Below are 19866 nucleotides of genomic sequence, written 5' to 3'. Positions count from 1 at the left end.
CTGTTTTCCAAGTCAGTTCAGCCAAGACTTATTTCAGGTCATTTATATTACTGAACATCCCTGAAAATTTGTAACTTAGTAAACTAATGAATCACAGTGGAGTTTCAACTCAGACAACTGGCAATGTAGATGCAAGTCTGAAGTTAAACTGAATCAGCAACTGAACAATGAGCAGATCATTTGAAACTTAAAAATGTTCATGCAACATTGCTTGCATTCATATCCCCTTAATACACCTAATTTTTATTAGGCTAGCTCTTCAAATACCCACTCACAGTAATGCTGTATACTAAAAAAACCCCAAAAACCCCTCACTGTATTATTCATTTCAGAAAGGGAATTAAGTGGTGTATTTTTGTATATGTGCTTAACATTCTACTACATGTAACAAGTAGTCTCCATTTTCAGGGAAAGTGAATAGATTTAAGTTCTCCTTTCTGAGCCAACACTTGTCATAAGACAGTACTTGCTGTGCAAACTCGATGGCAGCTGATTTTTTTTCCAGTCACTGTGAGATTTTATAATCGGTTCTTGTCATAGGCATCAACCCTTCATTCATTCAATCATAAAAATGTGACTTACTAGAAAAGGAAAAATAGAGTAGAGTCTAAAGGCACAGAATCACATAGCTGCTCTAGTAGGAGTCTGTAAACAGAGAATCATTTGAATTTAGGAAATCCAAATCTAGGAAAGTGAAAAGGCATCTGAAGCAGGCTTTTATCTAGCCAACTTCCTTAAAGACCCAAAGGGTTTTGAGGTCTACAAAGTATGCACTAAAATACCATATTTTAAAAAGCAATAAGGCAAATAGTATACTCATTATTTCAAAAAAGTTACAATGGTAGTGTAGGCATACACAGTATAACTTAGTTACAATGCGTGGTACTGTTTCTACTACATAGCCCTATAACTGTTTCCTTTCTACATAATTGGAGATTAAACCGGTGTTCCAGGTGAGCACAAAACCATCCTTGTACCACCGAATGCCACTGGCAACAGTTCTTCAGCAGCAGCATTTGCTCTGCTGCCTGGGTCACGTTCATGCTGAGGGAAGTCCACAAACCAAAGTTCAGAGATTAAACACTGTCATACTTGTGAAGAGCTTCTTCTAGCTTTTGTGTCACTTTTTGAAAAAAGAGTATTTGCTGTTGCAAGAAATGCTGCATCTGTGATTTAAAGTCCCTCACACGGATTTTGTGGAAATGATTAATTTCTGCTAGGGTCGCAAAAGAAATAATGTTACAGCGTTCTTGAATGCCCTCAGCTTTTTGGAGCTCCATCTTCCCCTCTTCCACATGCCGCTTACTCTCCTTTACTTTGGTAAGGGCTCCTGTGTAAAGAACAAAACAAAATAGTTGAAGGGTGAGGACAATGTAGACTCAACTACTGTACTTTAACAAGTGATTTAATAACAAGAAGGATTTGTATAAGGCTCATTCTAATGTATTTATATGTGTGTATATATATGTATGAATGAAAAGAAATAAAATAAAAGCTTTTTCATATGAAAAAAATTACAGAACAGTGAATGTTGTTTAAAAACCACCACACTTTTTCAAGGCTCTAGCTTGCAAAAGTTAGTAAACTATGCCTATTTTCACAATCTTAAAAATCAGATGGTGTCCTTGAGAGAATATCTGATAAATATACCTCTACTGGGGAAAAAAATGAAAGTACTAGAAAACTAATTAGATCAAATTAAGCCTACAAAATGCTAGAAAAGTGACCTCATTAAGAAACCGGACTTTGTGAAGCATCACTTTTCCCAATCTTTGTGAAACTTCAAAGGAGATCTGAATATGCAGAATCTTGCCAACACGCTGTCCTGCTTTTACACTAGATACCAAAAATTAATTATTGAGAACTAGAGAATCTGAAAGTTTATTTCAAAGTCACAAATATCCAGGTAGACCTAACACAGTCTTGTAAAAGCTAGAAATAAAAACAGAACAAAAGAGTCAACAGTTCTCCTTCAAATACCTAATCAAAACACATGCATCCTACAGAATGGAAGTATCACCTAAACCAGACCTACCCAAAGCAGACTTACAATGACAGAACACCAAGATATAACTTAAGACATTAATTTTATTGGACTCAATTCCCCATAAAGCAAATGCTTTGCCTTAAATATTGCATACATATTTTACTCATAAAACTAAACCCAATCTGACCAGTTTTTATCTTCTCACAGTGATGTTAGTAATAGGACACTTTCACATCCCTTATGATCACTCTTAAGTTCATTGTTCCTTTAACTATTTATAATGTTGTAACTCTCCTTTCAGACTACACTTCTTACTGTGTATGTGACTACAGTTCCCTGATACGACTCCCTTCACATTGCCATGAAGGAATGCTTTTCTGTACTCCCTATAGTGGCACTAGCCAGCAGGCTAACAGAGAAACCTCTCTATATATTCCAGTGGGACAATATCTGCTGGGAAAGCAGGTCTGTCTTCTTGTCACGCTGAATCCACATACGTAGTAAACACCATTAAACAGTAAAAATGCAGTTCATCAGCAGTAATACTATCTTCTGTCCTTTCCTTCCTGTGCCTGTTTAACAAGTCATTTCAGAGGCACCTGCCCGCATTGCACTGACACATCTCTACAATTCAGATCTAGAACATGACCTTGTGTGTGGATGCATCTGGGTTTGCTGCATGCATAGCAGGTTCAGAGGCAACTAGGAAGCAAGGTTGCTGCTCGCTGCATTTTGTTCCTCTGCCTGCTGTGGCTCATCCCCTCCCCACCTCTAGCCCCTCACCAGGCAGTCAGGTAGAATGAAGGCTCAAGGTATATTCTTACTAGAAGCAAGTTAAAATACTAGGTGATTTGGCAGACTTCGGGAAAAAAGGTTGTTACATTCGTTAAATGAAATGGGGATTGTGTCTTGCACGATAAAGAAAATCTGAAATTCTTAAGATCAGCGAAGCACACACATCTTTTCTCCATTCAGTGGGGGGAAGTTTAAATGCAAACACTCAGAAAATACTTCCTATGTTATGAGTACTTCTCCACTACTAAATTCATGTTTTTCTGCTTAATGTGCATTTAGGCTGTGCTGTACATGACATCTCCTGCCTGTAGCCCTGGTATGAGCTCTTAGTCGCAAGCATAAGAACATCACGTCCAGTGTGATATTCTTGCAGAAAGACCAGATGAAAGAATTTCCTTTTTAAATTGTGACAGGGAGGTTATTAACAAGGTGAGCACAGACTGCAGGCTGCATGGCCGACAAAGCTGGTATTCAAGTGGCAGAGGCCACCCTCTGAACCCGGGTGTGCCAAAGAGCTGCCCAAAGGCCAAGGGCAGCAGCTCTCCACGGGGGTTGTGGAATGATGGCAGTGCTCCACACCTTCCTGGCCCCAGTGGCATGCTGGCAGGTAGCTAAAGGCTCAGCACTGGCTGCTTCAGCAGATTGACCTCATCATCTCCACCCTGGCCCAAAAAAACAACCAAAAAATCTTTTCCACATGCAGAGGTGCCAGCAGTAGGACTGTGCCAGAAGATCTGTAATTTTTCCTCTAAGGGGTGAGGAATCTGCGAGGGATGGCATGATATGAAAAATATTTAATCCCCTCTTCTGCAAGAAGGATGCTTCATTCGACAAACAAAACCAGGCTGACCAAAATTTTTCTCTGCATTCTGTGGGCATGGCAGGAATTCATGCATGGCTGTGAAAAACTGAAATTTGGGAGTTACTGGAAGCCAGATGGAGCTGGTTAAATAAACATGACAACTGTTCAGTTGTGATGTGGGAAACAGCTTCAGATGTTATTTCTAGAATGACCAAACTGGAAGAAAAATGCTGAAATTTAGAGCATCAGCAGCTGAAAGCATAACTGAGTTTTGGAGAATGTATAATCTTCAAATTATACATTCTAAAACATCTAAACATACATTAAACATCTAAAACATACACTACCAAACACTAAAGCCCTTCAGATTAGACAGATAATGCATTATACATTTAAAAAAAAAAAAAAAAGAGAGAAAAAGAGAAAGATTTATAATTAGCAAAAGGAATCCAAGGGGAAAAACTGCAACCATTAACACTGCTCTCTTAATGCACATGGATTCATACTGGTCCCATAGTGGAATTTCCTTTTAAAAATAGACTACAACTGGATGTCAGCAATATAGGACAAAAGTTTATACATATGCTTAAGTACAAACTTGCTTGTTCATTTGAAGTGCCTTTAAATGAAGTGTTGAATTATTAGTAAAACAATCACAAAATAACTTAACAGAAGGAATATTTTAATTATTTTAGGGCAATGAAAGAACTTTCCCCAAATACACAGAAAAAAACCCCACATGCTTTACTTTAAGAAGCAAACGTTCATTTGTTCCAAAATGTAATTTTTAATTAGTTCTGCATCTACTGAAGTTTGCAAGACTTAGTAGACTTATATCATAGATTTAAATCTTAGAAAAAAGTGTTATTAGTTTGCATAGCTTTGCAAGCAGCCTACCACGTTTAATCCCAAATTTTCTCTAAATGTTTCTCCATAGCCCACAGCCCTTGCATTTTAAACCACAGAAGCAAAACTCTGAGCCAGAGCAGAGATTCATTGATGTTGAGGGTGCAATGATCTGTGTAGGTTTCTAATGGTGAAAGTGGGGGAGTAAGACAGTGTGAGGGAATTGAGAAACAGAGAGTAGGCCCTTGCATGCATCCCTGCTTGAAAACAAGGGTCTTGCTCAGAGATGCTAGAGCAGGGAATGGGTCCCATGGTAATAACCTCTAATGCCCCCTAGCCTGCAACTCCGAACCTGTCAACTCAGGGTGTACACCATGAGCTTCCCCACCTCCATCCTCACTAAGCTATCCATCACCCTCAGCATCTAATCCAGCACCTCCAAGCTCCCACTGCTCACCTGGCAGGCTGTTGAGGCTGAACAAGTCCCCTTCAGTCTAAGTACACCTGCAGAAAGATCCCCTGGTTTCTGCATTTAGTGATATGAACATCTGGCATTGGTTCGAACAACCCAAAATAGCAAGATGTATTTAAAAAGCAGAATTATGGCAGCCCTAGAAAAGGCTAATACACATTTCAGGGAAAAGAAACAGAAGGAGCCACCTCCTAATGCATATTAGCTTAAGAAGACCTTCTGCTAAATACAAGTCTGGGATAAATATCCACCAATGCACTGTTCCCAGAGGGATGTAATACATAAAAATAAATTCTTGTGGTTTTTTCAGCTCCAGCTGTATAGGGTCTGTAAAGCCTTCCTGTGCATTTAAAGCTTCTGGTCCAATGAAAAAACCTTCTGTCAGAAGATCACATTCTAGTAATCAGGACTAGCTTTCAAACAGTGAAAAGGGCCTGGATCAAAGACGCTGCAAAAAGCTGTGCTACATCTATTTCTGTTCTTAAAGGTGGGGAAAAGCAGATGTGAATGCTGGTTTTCATTGCCCAAAGTCTGATATTAAACACAGTGGTGCTCACGGAATGCTGCTAAAGGTTTAAAAGAAATTCGCAGGTTTCAGTACTTGTTTTGAAGTACTTGTTTTGAAGTATGAGATTAGACAACACAAGATGATATAAACACATTTAACAAGGAACATTTATAGTAACCTGCTATCAGTCAAGAAGACGGACAACATAAAATTGCTGCTAGAAATAACTAATTCCAAGCTGTAAACCACACAACACAAACAGCAACCTAAATGGGTGCTGAAGAAGTATCAGGAAAAAGAGAAGTGCACTGAGTCAGTAAGTTGCTCGTGTAAGCATAATGTTGCAATGAAGCACAAAGATTCCTCTAAATTCAGAAAAATTAAAAAAAAAAAAAAAAAAAAAAGAATTCCAGAACCTGAAAGCACACAGGTTTGGGTCAAACAAAAGATTTTCACATCACCTGTAGTCTTATTACACCAATAAATGCTCGGAGATTGTGTGAAGATTCACCTAAATGTGGATATGAATCCATACTCAAAATTGACCTCACTCTCCCTCCACACTGTAACTACGCTTATTACATGTAATCATGTGCTGAAGCATACGTATCTCCAAGCTCTCAAATTGCATGGTATAATCAGCCTACCAGCAGCCAGCCCCACACTGGTTCTTCATGCCTAGTGTACATGACACTCGTCCAAGTTGCAGCTTGCAATGTGACCTGAAGGCAAAAGTTTTGGGGCTCAGCTCTAGAAGACTGCAATCAAGACTGCTCTTCACTCACTTCCTTTGTCTCACATGAAGTCATGTCTGCACTGTTCCTGCCAGCACAGACGATCAGAAACCAAAGAACATAACTGCTAAGGGTATACCATCATCCCACTGTCCCATTCCCACCTCTTCCTAAAGTACCTGAACATCAGCTTTCAAGCACTGCATACAGCTATCAGCAGTAAAACGTCAGCTGTGTCAGAAGTTACTAATGCAAGTAAAGACAAGCTGAGAGAAAGGGAATTTGTCAGGGCAGGAGCTCTTTTTACTCTGTATTTCAACAGTGCTTACTACAGTGGACATCTGTTTAATGGCTGGGCCTGCTCCATACTTAAAAAACACAAGCACTAATTGTGATACTGATACTGTTCATAACAGTATCACCATTTCTGATGGCCACAGAAGTGATTTCACTGTATACAGTAATAATGCATACAGGATGACACACAGAAGCATCAGCTCAACATTGCTAGAATAAAACAGCACTCGAAGCAGCAGTAAGTATCTGTTGAACTCAGGGAGATCAGCGATTCACAGTCATTCCCAGGAACATGTATCATCCATTAAGTCACCCATATATGAATGTCTTCAGTATGTTACTCCAATCATAGAACCAACCAGGTTGGAAAAGACCTTTGAGATCATCAAGTCCAACCATTACCCCGGAACTATCACATTCACCACTAATCCATGTCACTACAAGACTCACCTACATGGTTTGTGAACACTTCCAGGGACAGTGATTCCACCACGTCCCTGGCCAGCCTGTTCCAGTGCCTGACCAACCTGTCGGTGATGAAATTTTTCCGAATATCCAATCTAAACCTCCCCTGGCACAGCTTGAGGCAGTTACTTCTTGTCCTATCACTTGCTACTTGTGAGAAAAGAGCAGCCACCTCCTTACTCCATCCTCTTCAGAAGGAAATACTAAACTTAAAGCTCACCCAGCTTGTAGGAACCAAGTTAATTTTTTAGATCCTATTGTTGTAATGCCTTTATCACTGCAGTTATTAAAACATTTCTTTCATTTCAGTGATGAATTCTGCTAGAACAGAGAAAGTAGGTTTCTTTCGCTAATACTGAGACACCAGTTCACATGTGTATCAGTTATGACTACAACAATCTCTCTTTCAGCAAATAACCATGTTTGTGTTACTCTACATCCTGAGTCAAAGAATTATTGTAAAACAACTGCAAAGGGAATGAATGGGGGACAAAAAAGTTAATCCAGTGGTTCCCAATGATCTCTTACAAAGAGTGTTACTTTCTGAAGTGCATTTTTAATGGAGCTGGGGGAGGGTGGGAGACTGAAGCAGTGAGCTGGGTGCCAGCCCAATAGATTGCACTGTTCCTCATGTGACAGCTCTTTGCCTTTTCTCTGGCTGGACCTGGCCCTGCCAGGTGGGAGGCGAGCAGGAGCCAGCACACTGCTGGGGACACTGGTTGTGCTGCAGGTGAGAAGCAGTAACTATTCAGAGGGACAGAAATGGGGCACCTGGCCACCAGCTCCTCCAACCATGAACCTGTTCTTGTTCTTTTTGTAGACCCTAATAGCAAATGATACCAAAAAGGACAACAGCCATAAAAATGGCAGAATGGAAAAAAAAAAACCCAAAGGAGGGCGATTGCTCTGGCTCTGTCATCACTGGTAACTAGCAAAACCAAAAAGCACCATTTCTTGATTACCACCTTTGAGAAATCACCCAGCCAACAGGCTTTGATGCAACAGAAAGATGTTGTGTCAAAGTCTGAAGGCCCCTGTGAGAGATGGCTCCTTCACAGGGAAGGACAGCTAGATCAGAAAACACTGTGATCTTCAAAGAAACACCAAGGTTTGACAAATAAAATCTCTCAGCAGTTGTATTTCAGAAATCTTGTGAAAATAAAATGACTTGTGCAATAAACAATATTTCATCTTTTTACAGCAAAGTACAAAATAAAATTTTGTGCGTTACTTGCTAAAAAGTAAAACAAGTTACATTTCCACACCATTCAGATGCCTGTCATATTAAATTGTCTAACAGGAAGTGTAATGTGTTGCTCAAAGCAGGCTACTTTCTATTTATGGGAGAGCTCTGAACTAGTCTAACAACTCTGTTTGCTTTACTTCTACTACAAGACACTCTCTCTAATATGAGACACCATCCTAAAAGGGAAAAAACAATATATTAATTATGTTGCTCTCATTAAAGGGTACAAAAGCAGAAAACATAACTAGAAATGCTTTCTTTTTCCTTACCTAACAGTGAGATTATTTAACCACAGCTCTTTGCTTGCAGACCTGGGTAGCCCACATGTGTGTAACAGTGTTTTGATTTATCCATCTCAAAGAAACTACTTTGGAGAAAATGACATTACCACTAATCCAGAGACTGCTGTCAGAAAAAGCCTGTCTACATGGCCATCCCACTTAACACCAGATCAAACGAAGATATTATTAAGGGATGACTCAAATGACCAATCCAATAAAAACCTGCATTTGGCCTGGAGGGGAGGGAGATGGCTTAGGTTTATCAATGGCTTAGTTATGTGATCCAGCTCAGCCCAGGGCTATACAACCATTAGCTCCAACACAAGGAAAGTTGCAGAACCACCACATGAGATTATACATAACATTACACCATACTCAGGAAAGAGCCCCTAAACTCACCCCTCTCAATTCAAAATGAAACAATGAAATCGTGTGTAGCAGAATAGAGATTTTACTATATTGACAGATTATTTGCTTAAGAGTGCTGTGAGAAAAGATTAACAAAAGACGCTGACATTGAGATTCTGCAAATTCTTTACATTTCCTGGCCAAGATTTGTAATGGAAAGCAGCATAATGGGAATTTGCCTGAAATTGAAACCAGAAGACTTCTCCAGTAGAGACTGAACTGTATAAAAGAAATGTCACAAAGTACCACTACAGTAATTAAAGTAGGAATGACTTGCTACTTTAAAATCTGGTTTTACAGTTTAAAACAGTAAAAAGCAAGCAATCTCCAACATCAAAGGCAAAATGATGAAGTCACTTGTTCTTTCTGAAAGTGCCAACACAAGTTTTCAAAACCAGTCTAATACACAGATTATATTCTTCTCCTTAAGGGTACAAAACTACTTCAGCAATATTCTCTTTTCCGTAGTGAAAGTTAGAAATATAAAAATATCAAACTGTAATTACTTTAGTATTACAGGGTTTTATTTACATACACGAAAACAGCAGTAATGCTTTTAGAATCTGCAACCTAACAACAGTTAAAAAAAGCAAGCTTAATTTTTTATTGTTTTGTTGCCCATTGCTCATAAAACTCCCAGAATAAAATAATACTAACCTATAAATCTAGGCTTATAAATTACAGTACTGCGCTAACATCTAGGTTAACACTGACTGCAGGATTATTAATGTCAGACAGAATTATTTGTTCTTCCAGTTACCCTGTTCCAAAGCTCATCCAAAGCTGTCACCCAGACGCATTCTTCAGTTCAAAATGAAATCACCTTCTAATCTATACAATTCAGACATCACACGTAAATAAAACAGTCTTTGCCAGAGATTGCAGAAACTTAACTTTAAGCTCATCTGGTGGTTTTCACATATACATTAATTAATATATAACTAATTAACGATGGTGTTAGAGTGCAGAGTATCAAATGTCACTTAATTTTAAAGAACTACCAGGGTTAATTGATACTATATATTGTCTAAGAAAGCTTTTTTTTTAATTTTACTTTAAATAATGTGATACTTAAGACCTGATTAGACTTACTGTGCATATATCTGCCAGCTGGTGTCCACACACATAGGAAAGGCATACATGGCAAATTTATTTATCCAAATCTACAAGGACTGTAATCATACCTGTGCATGTTCAGAGGCTCCAAAATGCTCATGGTACTGAAAACATTAAAATTATCACACTGGCAATTTGCATTTCAGTTCCAGAGACCCCCAGAGGAATCTACAAGCTTTGGTGTGCAGCACCTCCAGTATGAATGTTTTGCTGGGCCATGCTACAACACACTTGCTATGTGAGCAACAAGCTATAGTTTGCCCTTGAAACTGTTAATAATAGGAGGTGAGCCCAAGATGGCAAAATGAATGAAAGAAGTATTACAGAATTATCAGTTTATTGCACCTACTGCCCCACATAACCTCGTTAACAAAATAAGAAAAGCCCACAGTGCTAGGTAATGACATGTAAAAACTGTGAAAAAGCAGATGGAAATTTTCCATTCAAATCTTGAACACAGAGACTTTAAAACATGTATCTTTAGACGTACTGTACATGAACAGTGTTTTGAGCAAACAAATGACCTTATTTTCACTGCTAAAGCATATTCAAACTGTGTTAATGAGTAGTTCTGACTTCACAGGTACCTACAGTGAAAAGAGGCCTTTCAGGAACAATTTGACCTTAAAATCCAGATTTTTAACTGTGCATATTGCTCTCCATCATCACAAACAGAACATTCTGCACCCCAGCCTGAGAAGCAAACACTAGGTAATGGTGGTTTTGCCCAATCCTAAGGCAGTCTGAACTTTTTGACAGTCACATGTACCATTTAAGGAGTTTTTCTTTAGTATGGCTTCAGCTGACACTGCAGACTGCAGGGAATGAAACTTAAGCTAGGCTGGTCACTGGAGAAACAGTACATTAGTCCATTAGAAAGCCAGTCATGCCTTTCAGGGTGGACACACTTGAAAATTTAAGTGATTACAATATGCAGAAGAACCAAGCTGAAAGTGATTGCAAGTACTTCTTACTAGTTTACACCCAAACGGGGCACCAAACAGGCTTTTAAACTAAATACCTGTTTTTCCAGAATTTAGGTTGGTCTATGACAGTTTGGTCATCATAGGCTCTGAACATTAGTTTCTCCCAATTAGGATGCTAAGGACAGGCATTTTTTCTGTTATAATGATGCTACAGTCTCTAAACAGGTTTTGTAAATGACATCTACATAATGCTGACTTCAAGACAACAGTCTAAACAGAAATGATGCTGTGCGTACATGATATAAATTAATTTTCAGTAAAACTGTTTAACTGCATATAAGCTGAAATGTTTCCTCTGGAAGATGAATGAATATAAGATGACTAGAAGATGAATAGAAACCGTGGCACAAATGGATGTAAGCATCGTTGTATTAAATGGTAACTTCTTCAGAGTGTTTGTAAGGTTCATGGGATGTGGGTGGACAGAAGACAGGTAACACTGCATATTGATATCCATACACCATTTTTGAAAGCAGCAAGTAAAATGCAGGTTCCACTGGCTCTTAAATCCCTTCTTTATTGGTGTTCTATGAAAGACCGGGTTTTGGTTGTCATTCTCTGTAAAGGCTGAAGGGAAGCAAAGAGCGAGTGCTACTTACGGTGTTTGCTTGTCCGTCATCTGCTTAGCTCCACTACCATCCTAAGATGAGCAAATAAAGCATGTATAGGCAGTTTAACACAAATTCACAGGAAGAGAACCCAGATCCAAATGAAATTCAGATACTGCTCCACTTTTTCCCCAGTACCCTTTAAATGTTCTCTCTTAGCAATTTGAATGCTACTGTACCTCTCTAAGGACAAAAAAAAAGAGGCTTGTTGTTGCAGGAAAAATACATAAGGTAAACCATCATTAGTGCCACCAATTCAAATACATTATGTAAAACAAAAGCAGACAATTTGAAAGACAATTTGAACATTCTAATAATATAATGCTATAATCATATTATGTAAAAGAAATGCTACACATTATATAGTTAATTTTAAACTAAATATATTACCTTATTGAATTAATATATTACTATAGTACCTCCTATAATACATAGAGTATACTGTAGTTTTATAAAGGTAGAAGAGAACTGTCTGCCGTTTTAGGAAGAAGGGGTCTGCTGCTTTGAGTTTGGGCTTACATAAAAAACTGCAAGCAGATTGAAAATGTAGTGTCATTATCATGGTATTTGGTAAAATGAATCTTTCTTCAGTATGCTGCCAGATAGCCAGCACAACTATTTACACATAAAAAGATTTGCAATTGTAAACCCGGGGGAAAAAAAAAAAAAAAAAAAAAAAAAGAAATCCCAGAACAGCAAGTTACTTCTTTACCACTGGACAAAAGAGCAATGCAAACTCCCAGTAACAGCATGAATCTGCTTTTCCCATTGTTATGAAATAATTGCATGTAGGCATAAAAAGGGTAGTATAGTTCATTACTATTACAGAATTTGTCCATCCATGATGCGTATCTACCTAAAACAAAGGTGGAAACTGTCACACATCTTCCAGCTCTGCTACAATAACAAAACAAAGTCACTGACAAGAACTGAACAGATTGTTTAAATGTGTATATTCTGTCACTCATTTCATGAGAATCCACTCCAAAATTTAAAACACATTTTTACTGGGTTTTTTAATTTATTTATTTTTGTTTAATTTAAATCCTCAAGGCTGTCATGAAAGATACAGACAAGAAAGTGTTTGCCATTTGTTTGCTCTAGCCTGCTGATAAGACTCATGTTTTGAGGGCTAAGCCAAATGTGATTTCATTTTTTAATTAGAATTTTCAAATTCTGTGCTATTTGAATCAGGCAATTTAAAATAAGTAAGGTATACAAGCTGGATGAGTTTATACAGTCTGCACACATTAACTTGGCATTTTAACTGTTCAAACAAAGTCTAACAATGACGTTATGGAAAGATGCTGGAAAGGCTGAAACATGTCCCTGTTTCAAAGGTTACTTGCAAAATAAAAAAAAATAAATAAAAAATCAGTCAGTTTGTTTGATTTTGGTAATATGCTTACAAAGACTTGGAAGAGCTCTGGGAAATACTTTCCGTTTGCAGTCTACCAATTGTTGTCTTCCCCGTGTGGATTGAAGTCACTTTGGCAAGACCTGGAGCTCCCTCAGCTGCAAAAGAACCATCTCACTATCTAGATTCTTCATAAGCTTCAAGCTGGAAAGGTATTACATAGTCTTCGAAATAAAAGTACTTCCTCATTCTACAATTTAATTTTCAATTCGTGAATGACTACAATGACCTGCTACTCTCTAGCTGCCCACAGGGTTTTCCCAGTAGATAGAGTCTTGCTGCCTATGGTGAGCAAGTACCTGTAAGAGCACAAGAGATGCACTGCCCATGGTCAGACTTAGAGGTGTGACCAAAACTTCTCAAGCCTGCTTAGAACTAAGTGTGCAGTGTGGATAGACTTTCCTGTGTGCAGCAACATGTGCAGTCTCTCCTGTGGGACAAACAGTTAGAGCCTTCCTCTGCTACCAGCTGCTTTTGAAAGAAAGGGGTTTTATCAGCTATGAAATGTGTCTCTGTCACCAAATGTGGATGGTATTAGGCCAGCGGTTTTTCAAAAGGTAACAGAAAGAGAAAGACATCATGACTGCATGAATCTTGCTTCCTTAGAAAGCTAAGGTAAGAAGAGATTGTGGGGGGAGCATAAAATTAAAAAACCCCAAAATTCATACTTCAAGAAGACCCATGCATCTTTTAGGCAGAGTACTTTTTTCCCCTCTTTCTGTTTAATCTTCTTCAAGTAAGGCTACTGCTCAATTTTAGTCTTGTTTATTATTATCCTCTGATTTCACACACTGTAAGGAAGCTATAATTTTATACACTTTCTAAATGTGAAAATTTTTTCACATATTAGTCATCTTAAAGTCTAGTTTCCTTCAGGTTACCTTCAAATACTGGGTGATTCAGCAGCAAGCAGACAATGCAGCATCATCAGTGTAACAGCAAAGGGGAGGCAAAAAGTACAAGTCACCATGGAGCAATCCATCCTCATCCATTCTCATCGAAGTCCTTAAACAGATGAAATGCAGGTACCCATCTCTTTTTACTGCTGTAAGGGTCATCTGGCTAGAATTACATGCCTAGCTCTTAGCCAGCAGCTACCTGAGTTGAACCTATGCAAAGTGTATGTATTGGAGGGACAGAGGGGGAAGAAAAAAAGGTGGATAAAAGTAAAAACAGGGATGGAATAAAACACATCTGCACAACAAATCAAGAGGCTGGAAAGTAAGCAAGAGAGAAAAGCACTGCTTTTACACTGTGATATAAAATTTTAGGTATGAATTTTGACCAGTCTGATTTATTCATGAACACGCATACTGGTCTCCTTCCCCCTGCAAAAACAACATTGCTGAAAATGTTACAGAGTTCCAGGTTTCAATGCTGTTTATGTTTTTCTTGATGCTTGAAATTCTGATGCATTTCCAGCTGGAATGTTTTTTTGCCTTTAATTTTTTAAGACATTCTAAAAACACACTCAACACATTCTTTAAAGCCAATGTCTAGAATTACGTTTGCTTCAAGTAAATAAGACCATTTGCTTTATTTTAGTTTTCACAAACAGTGGGTCACTTGGTTATTTTAAAAAAATAATTATCTTAAATTTTGGCATGCAGAAAATAGAATTGCTGCCTACATCTGAGAAAACATTTAGACCACTTTCTCAAACCTTTTTTGCAACAATCATAATCAAAAGTTTGTCTAACATTGACACCATAATGTTAAGAAAAAGGAGAAATCTGGAAAGCAGAGATGAAATGGTGAGTTAGTATTTCTTCCTCTTTCAGGAATCACAAAAGGCCAATTATAGTAATGCCTCAAAAAAAAGTTAAAAGAAAGAAATCCCAAAACCTCTAACTTCCCTACTCTCACTAAACAAATATGAAGACAAGACAGCCAGACAAGCATGAGCTGGAGCACAAGCATACATGATGTCAAACTCTCACATATGCATAAACTTTCTGAATCTGAACTTGCATGGGCCTGCAGTGAACATTTATGTTGAAGATTACTGAAGTCAGAAGATCTCATCAGTTGAGTGAAGCTCTAGCAATTAATATTTAGGAATTATTTTGTGAAAACTGCTTAGGGATTTTCCACAAGTAGACCTTAAAAACACACACACACACAAAGTAATTACAAATGAAGTTTGAAGGCTGCTTTTCTTTTCAAAATCAAAGCAACTGAAACTAGTTATTTCTTGAAAAACACTCGAGTTCTACAGAAGAAAATTACAGAAGTGTAGCTTAGGTTTTGAGCCGACTGAACTTAATATTTCTCTTATACAAATATTTTGCCAGAGGCTAAAGAAAAGCTGAGTACAAGTATATCTAACATATTTGGATCTTCCATTCCAAGAAACACAGGTATGCACAGGAATACTTTCATGCAAGAACTTCAGAAGCATTTACCTACGGAGGGTTGATGGCTAGATTCATACAAGTATTTGGGTGCTTAGATGCTCAAGACACCACTTTGCCATCATCTACCCCTGCAGGTGCCAGTTTTTCCCTAATTGCCTTATTTTCCAAAGAAAACCTATAAAACAACAACTCATTTGTAAGGGAGGTATGCCTTGGGGCTGATATGCTCAGTGCCAGGCTCACTGGGACTCTCAAACCAAGCACTTCCAAATGGAGACATAGGGTTTCCAACTCAGCGTGTTCTCTGCTGTAGGGCTCCATCCAATTAAATCTTTAGACCTGGACTGGAGCACACATGAAACCGGGTAAGGTCTCTCACAAAGTGCTGACAAGTTGAACCTCAAATGGCATGTGGGACAGAAAAGTTCAGATCTTTCCTCTGTCTCTTCTGAAACAGGAACTTCAACTCTTCCTTCTCTCACAGAAAATTCCTTAAACACTAGGAGCTTGAGATGAAGGAGGCAGAAGGAATCTTTTAAAATCTCCCACTGCAACTACTGCCATTTCATATAATGCTCATGGTACTAGTAAGTTAATAAACAGTCCAAAAATATTCCCATAGTCCACTGGTTCACGTTTCACACAAGTGACCAAAATGACGCACTTCAGATCATGTATGATGTCCTCAACACAGGATGCAGTAAGACCTGGACCATGGAGCAAATAAAAGCACAACAGTTAACACATTTTCCTGCTAATTCACCAATAAAGCAACAGCGGGGCTTGCATGGCTTTGGTTTCTAATTCTAAAAGAAAAGACAAAGCCTAAACAGCCAGAAAATTTTGTCTCTGATTTAGAGATTCTCTGTCCTTCTTGCAGAAGTTGAAAAAATGATTTAAAAAAACCAGACAAGCAGACTTCTCAGTCCATACCACAAAACACACTTCTGAATCACATTCAGGAGCTGTTCAACTGTCTCCTGTACAGCAAACACATGACAGGACAATGCAGTTGAATATTCTACCCACAGACACGGGCATGGTTTGGGCACAACTGCCTTTATTTTCTGGTCCTTCTCAGGTCTAGGGAAATCCAGACATGCAGTCTGGAAATCACCTCGTTTTTTATCCCAAATGGACAATATATTTGCACTATGTAGAAAACAAAGGAGAACTACCCCTAACTTCAGAGTTAATCTTTTTAAAAGCACAGCCATGAAAGCAATGCATCAACCTGGCTACTGTTTCTACCACTTCCAAGGTCACTTTTGGGGCCATTTTACTGCACAAAGATGTACAGTAGAAAATAAAACACTTGAAGAAAAACACATCAACTCTATTTTTCAGATGATCTATGACCATCACCAGGTATTTGTTTAGTCTGTACAGACAATAATAATTCTCAAAATTGGCTACTATTTCAGACAGTAAATTTAAAAGAAAGCTCTTATGATGTAATAATATCAAACAGTTCGTATTTTCATCTGAAGTTTACAGTTTGGAATTGAAAAGTTATACCTTGCTACAAGTAACTTTGAAGAATAACAAAACAGCAGTACACTGGGTGTAAAAAAACGTTTTTCCTCTCAGTTTTCCTCCTGTTTGCTTGTTTTGTGACAGGAATGACAACAACGAACACATAACCCTGTTCTAACCCTGTTTCTATCATGAACACGGATGGGCAAGGTGCCAGCCTCTCAAGCCCATGCCATTTTTGGATGGCAAGGGCACCGTTAGCCCAGAGGTGCTGGAGCATTAAGAGCTGCATGCAGGCTGGCTGTACGTTTCTCCAACCAGCTGCAGGACAGTGCTCTGGCACAAAATCAATTCTACCTGCGTCACGCTCATGTATTGCTCTAGTGGAAGCACGCTCAGATGAACTTTCCTCCAAGAAGGTAAACCTAACCAGCAGTATGCGCAAATTCACGCAGAACTGTAGAAGAAAGAGGGTTGAGTTAAGCACATATCTTGCTCCAAATCCTCTCTTCAAAGTCACATCTCCAAAAATTATGCAGTGGAGAATCCATGTAGCCTTAAAGCCTGATGATATATTATTTAAATAGTGTACATAATCTTCTGGTTTTTTCCACCTAATACAAAATCCTTCCATTTATTTTTTTCTAACGGCTTACATATAATCCTATAATTTATTGACAACACACTTTAAAAATGCTGTACTCCTAAACACAAGGCATTGACAAGGCTGCCCTTCACTACAAATTTAAATTACTTGTAAGCTGTTATCAGAACACGCCGCACCAGCCAGCAGAATAACTGCTCAGAGGTTAGACTGCACACTTCCCTCTTCTCTTCAAAATTGTATTACTACTGTTTAAATTTCCACTCACGATTTTCAAGATTTGACAGCAGAATGGAGATGTGAATTTGATGTATGCAATTTTCATGAACAGCTTTCTTTATTAAATACAACAAATTGCACACTTGTGCAAAATGTTTCCTTGGATCTTCCCAGCAATAATGCATACCTCCCGGAAGCCTGCCTTTTTGATCTCTTCAAAAAAACCTCTCCCAACTCTTTTATCATCAAACTCAAGGTCCTGTTTCAGATGCAAACACCCTGGAAATGTCATGTAAGGACACAAAAGACTGATTCACTGTGGGTGACAATTCAAGCTCTGCCTCTTGGGATGCAGAACATCGCTTACTAACCTCCAAATTAATTCTCAATAAAGCTCATGCATTTTCTCAGGTAACTGTTACATACGTCCATTTCCGCAGAGCGTATGTATGTTTTCTTGACCTCTTTCACAGCTCCAATCCCCACACCTCCCTTATCTTGGGAGTTGAAAGCTATGGGTAAGGTATATAACAGCAAAAAGAATGAATGAGGGCTAGTCTGCTCACAATGGAGAATATAAGAATATCATTAATTTCACTGCAGAGAAATTGTCTATACATACATAGCGCTACAAACTTCTGTTCCTCTGAACAAATGTCACTAGTTACGAAGCAGAGATGCTTTATTTTCCAGAGTTTCTTTCTCTCTGCCAGATCACAAAGCACCATACAAGCAGCAATCTGAACCTCAGAAGCATGTTTCAGCTAGAAAGATGCTGAAAGCGTAACAGGTGAGCAACATCTCTTTATGATAATAGGAGCAAAGGATGAAAAACTCCAACTAAGAACCCTGTGGCAGACCATTATACTTTCAAAGGCACCAAGAGAGTTTAATGCATGGCCAAACTGAGAAACCTCAGCAGCTTTAAACATCCCATATGACTGTCTGACACTGCAAAACGCACATACCACCATGTACACCTCAAAGAAGGTGGTTAATGGGAGGACAACCTGCATCTTCAGATTCCTTTATATTTATTACCTGGTAGATCAGAGAGTTAAGACACCTAACATGCGTAAAGAGTAATAGGTGTTTTCATACCACTTGATTTCCAGGGTTTGTAAACAAGCTCATTAATCTTTAATTGAATCAGCAGTATAGGCAGATGTGGTTTCTTTCAAAGACACACAGCCGAATGCAGCAACCTCTGACCAGTCAAATTCCCAATTATGTCCAGACCTTTGGCACAGAACAAAAACTGTCACTTGATTTGTTTTTTTTATTTTTAACATGCTTACCTGAACAAACGTGGGAAGATTTAACCCAAGGCCGGCAAGCCAGATGCAGGGCAAATTTAGCCCCTGGTCCCTACATCTGCATGCATACTACTGATACATAAAACTCAATCATTTCAGAAAACATGTAAGGATGTTACCTTTCTGGACATGGATGATGTCTGGAAAGTTTGCCAAATGCCCCTGATACAGCGCTAACAAATCCATCACGGGATCTAGGTCCTGCCGTGGCTGATCTGCAAAGAGGTCCCCGATGGCATCGTAGGCTTCTGCAGTGAAGGCTATGGCTTGGTTGAGGCCAGCTGAAAAGGCCTGCTGGTCCAGCTCAAACGCCTGACTGAGGCACTTAAAGGAGTGCCCCACCTTCTGGTATTCCTTCTTGAAACCAGTGACTTGTTTGCGGGCAAACTCGTTGGCCGTGTGATTAAGCTGCAGGGCACTCTCATCCATCTTCTTCGTGAAGGCTTTGAAGCCATCTACCTGGCTTTCCACCTCCTGCAAGTCCAGGCTGGCCCCAGGGCCTGTGGGGACACTGATGGTCAGGAAAAAGTTAGCACCTACCATCTCATCCTTCTCAGCCTTGCGCTTGCCTTGTTTCCAGGCCTTCTCGTCCGTGCTAGGACAGGTGAGGAAGTGTTGGAAGGCATCGCACTGAGCCAGCACAGGGTGGCTGCACATGTGGTCCATCCACCAAGCCAAGCCTTTGCGACGTTTGGAGATGAAGTCCTCCTCAAAGCGGCCGGTGGCCTGCTTCTCAGGCAAGTGAGGCACGGAGATGACAGGGAACTTCTCAGCCAGGCGCCCGTAGAGCCAGTCAAAGTGCTTGTAGCGACGGTGCACCTGCTGCCCGGTGTGGCTGGGCACCAGCTTGTAGGCAATGTAGCTCTTCATGCCCTTGAACTTGGTCTGCTTGGTGGGGTCCTCAATGGAGCACTGGAAGGGGTAGG

General features: G+C 39.2%; 1 protein-coding gene across 1 annotated transcript; it reads right to left on the bottom strand.

Moving 5' to 3' along the window:
* Positions 1 to 558: 558 nt before the first annotated feature.
* On the bottom strand, positions 559 to 19858 carry SNX18 (sorting nexin 18; the record flags this gene model as incomplete). The annotated part of the gene is made up of 2 exons (XM_010013271.1): positions 559 to 1330; positions 19060 to 19858. Coding segments are annotated over 2 exons (1053 nt in total), but the record flags the coding sequence as incomplete, so codon positions are not given.
* Positions 19859 to 19866: the final 8 nt, after the last annotated feature.

The sequence above is a fragment of the Nestor notabilis genome, unplaced genomic scaffold (assembly GCF_000696875.1).
Source record: "Nestor notabilis isolate BGI_N333 unplaced genomic scaffold, ASM69687v1 scaffold3594, whole genome shotgun sequence".
Lineage (NCBI taxonomy): Eukaryota > Metazoa > Chordata > Aves > Psittaciformes > Psittacidae > Nestor > Nestor notabilis.
This window is presented reverse-complemented; position numbering and strand designations above follow the sequence as displayed.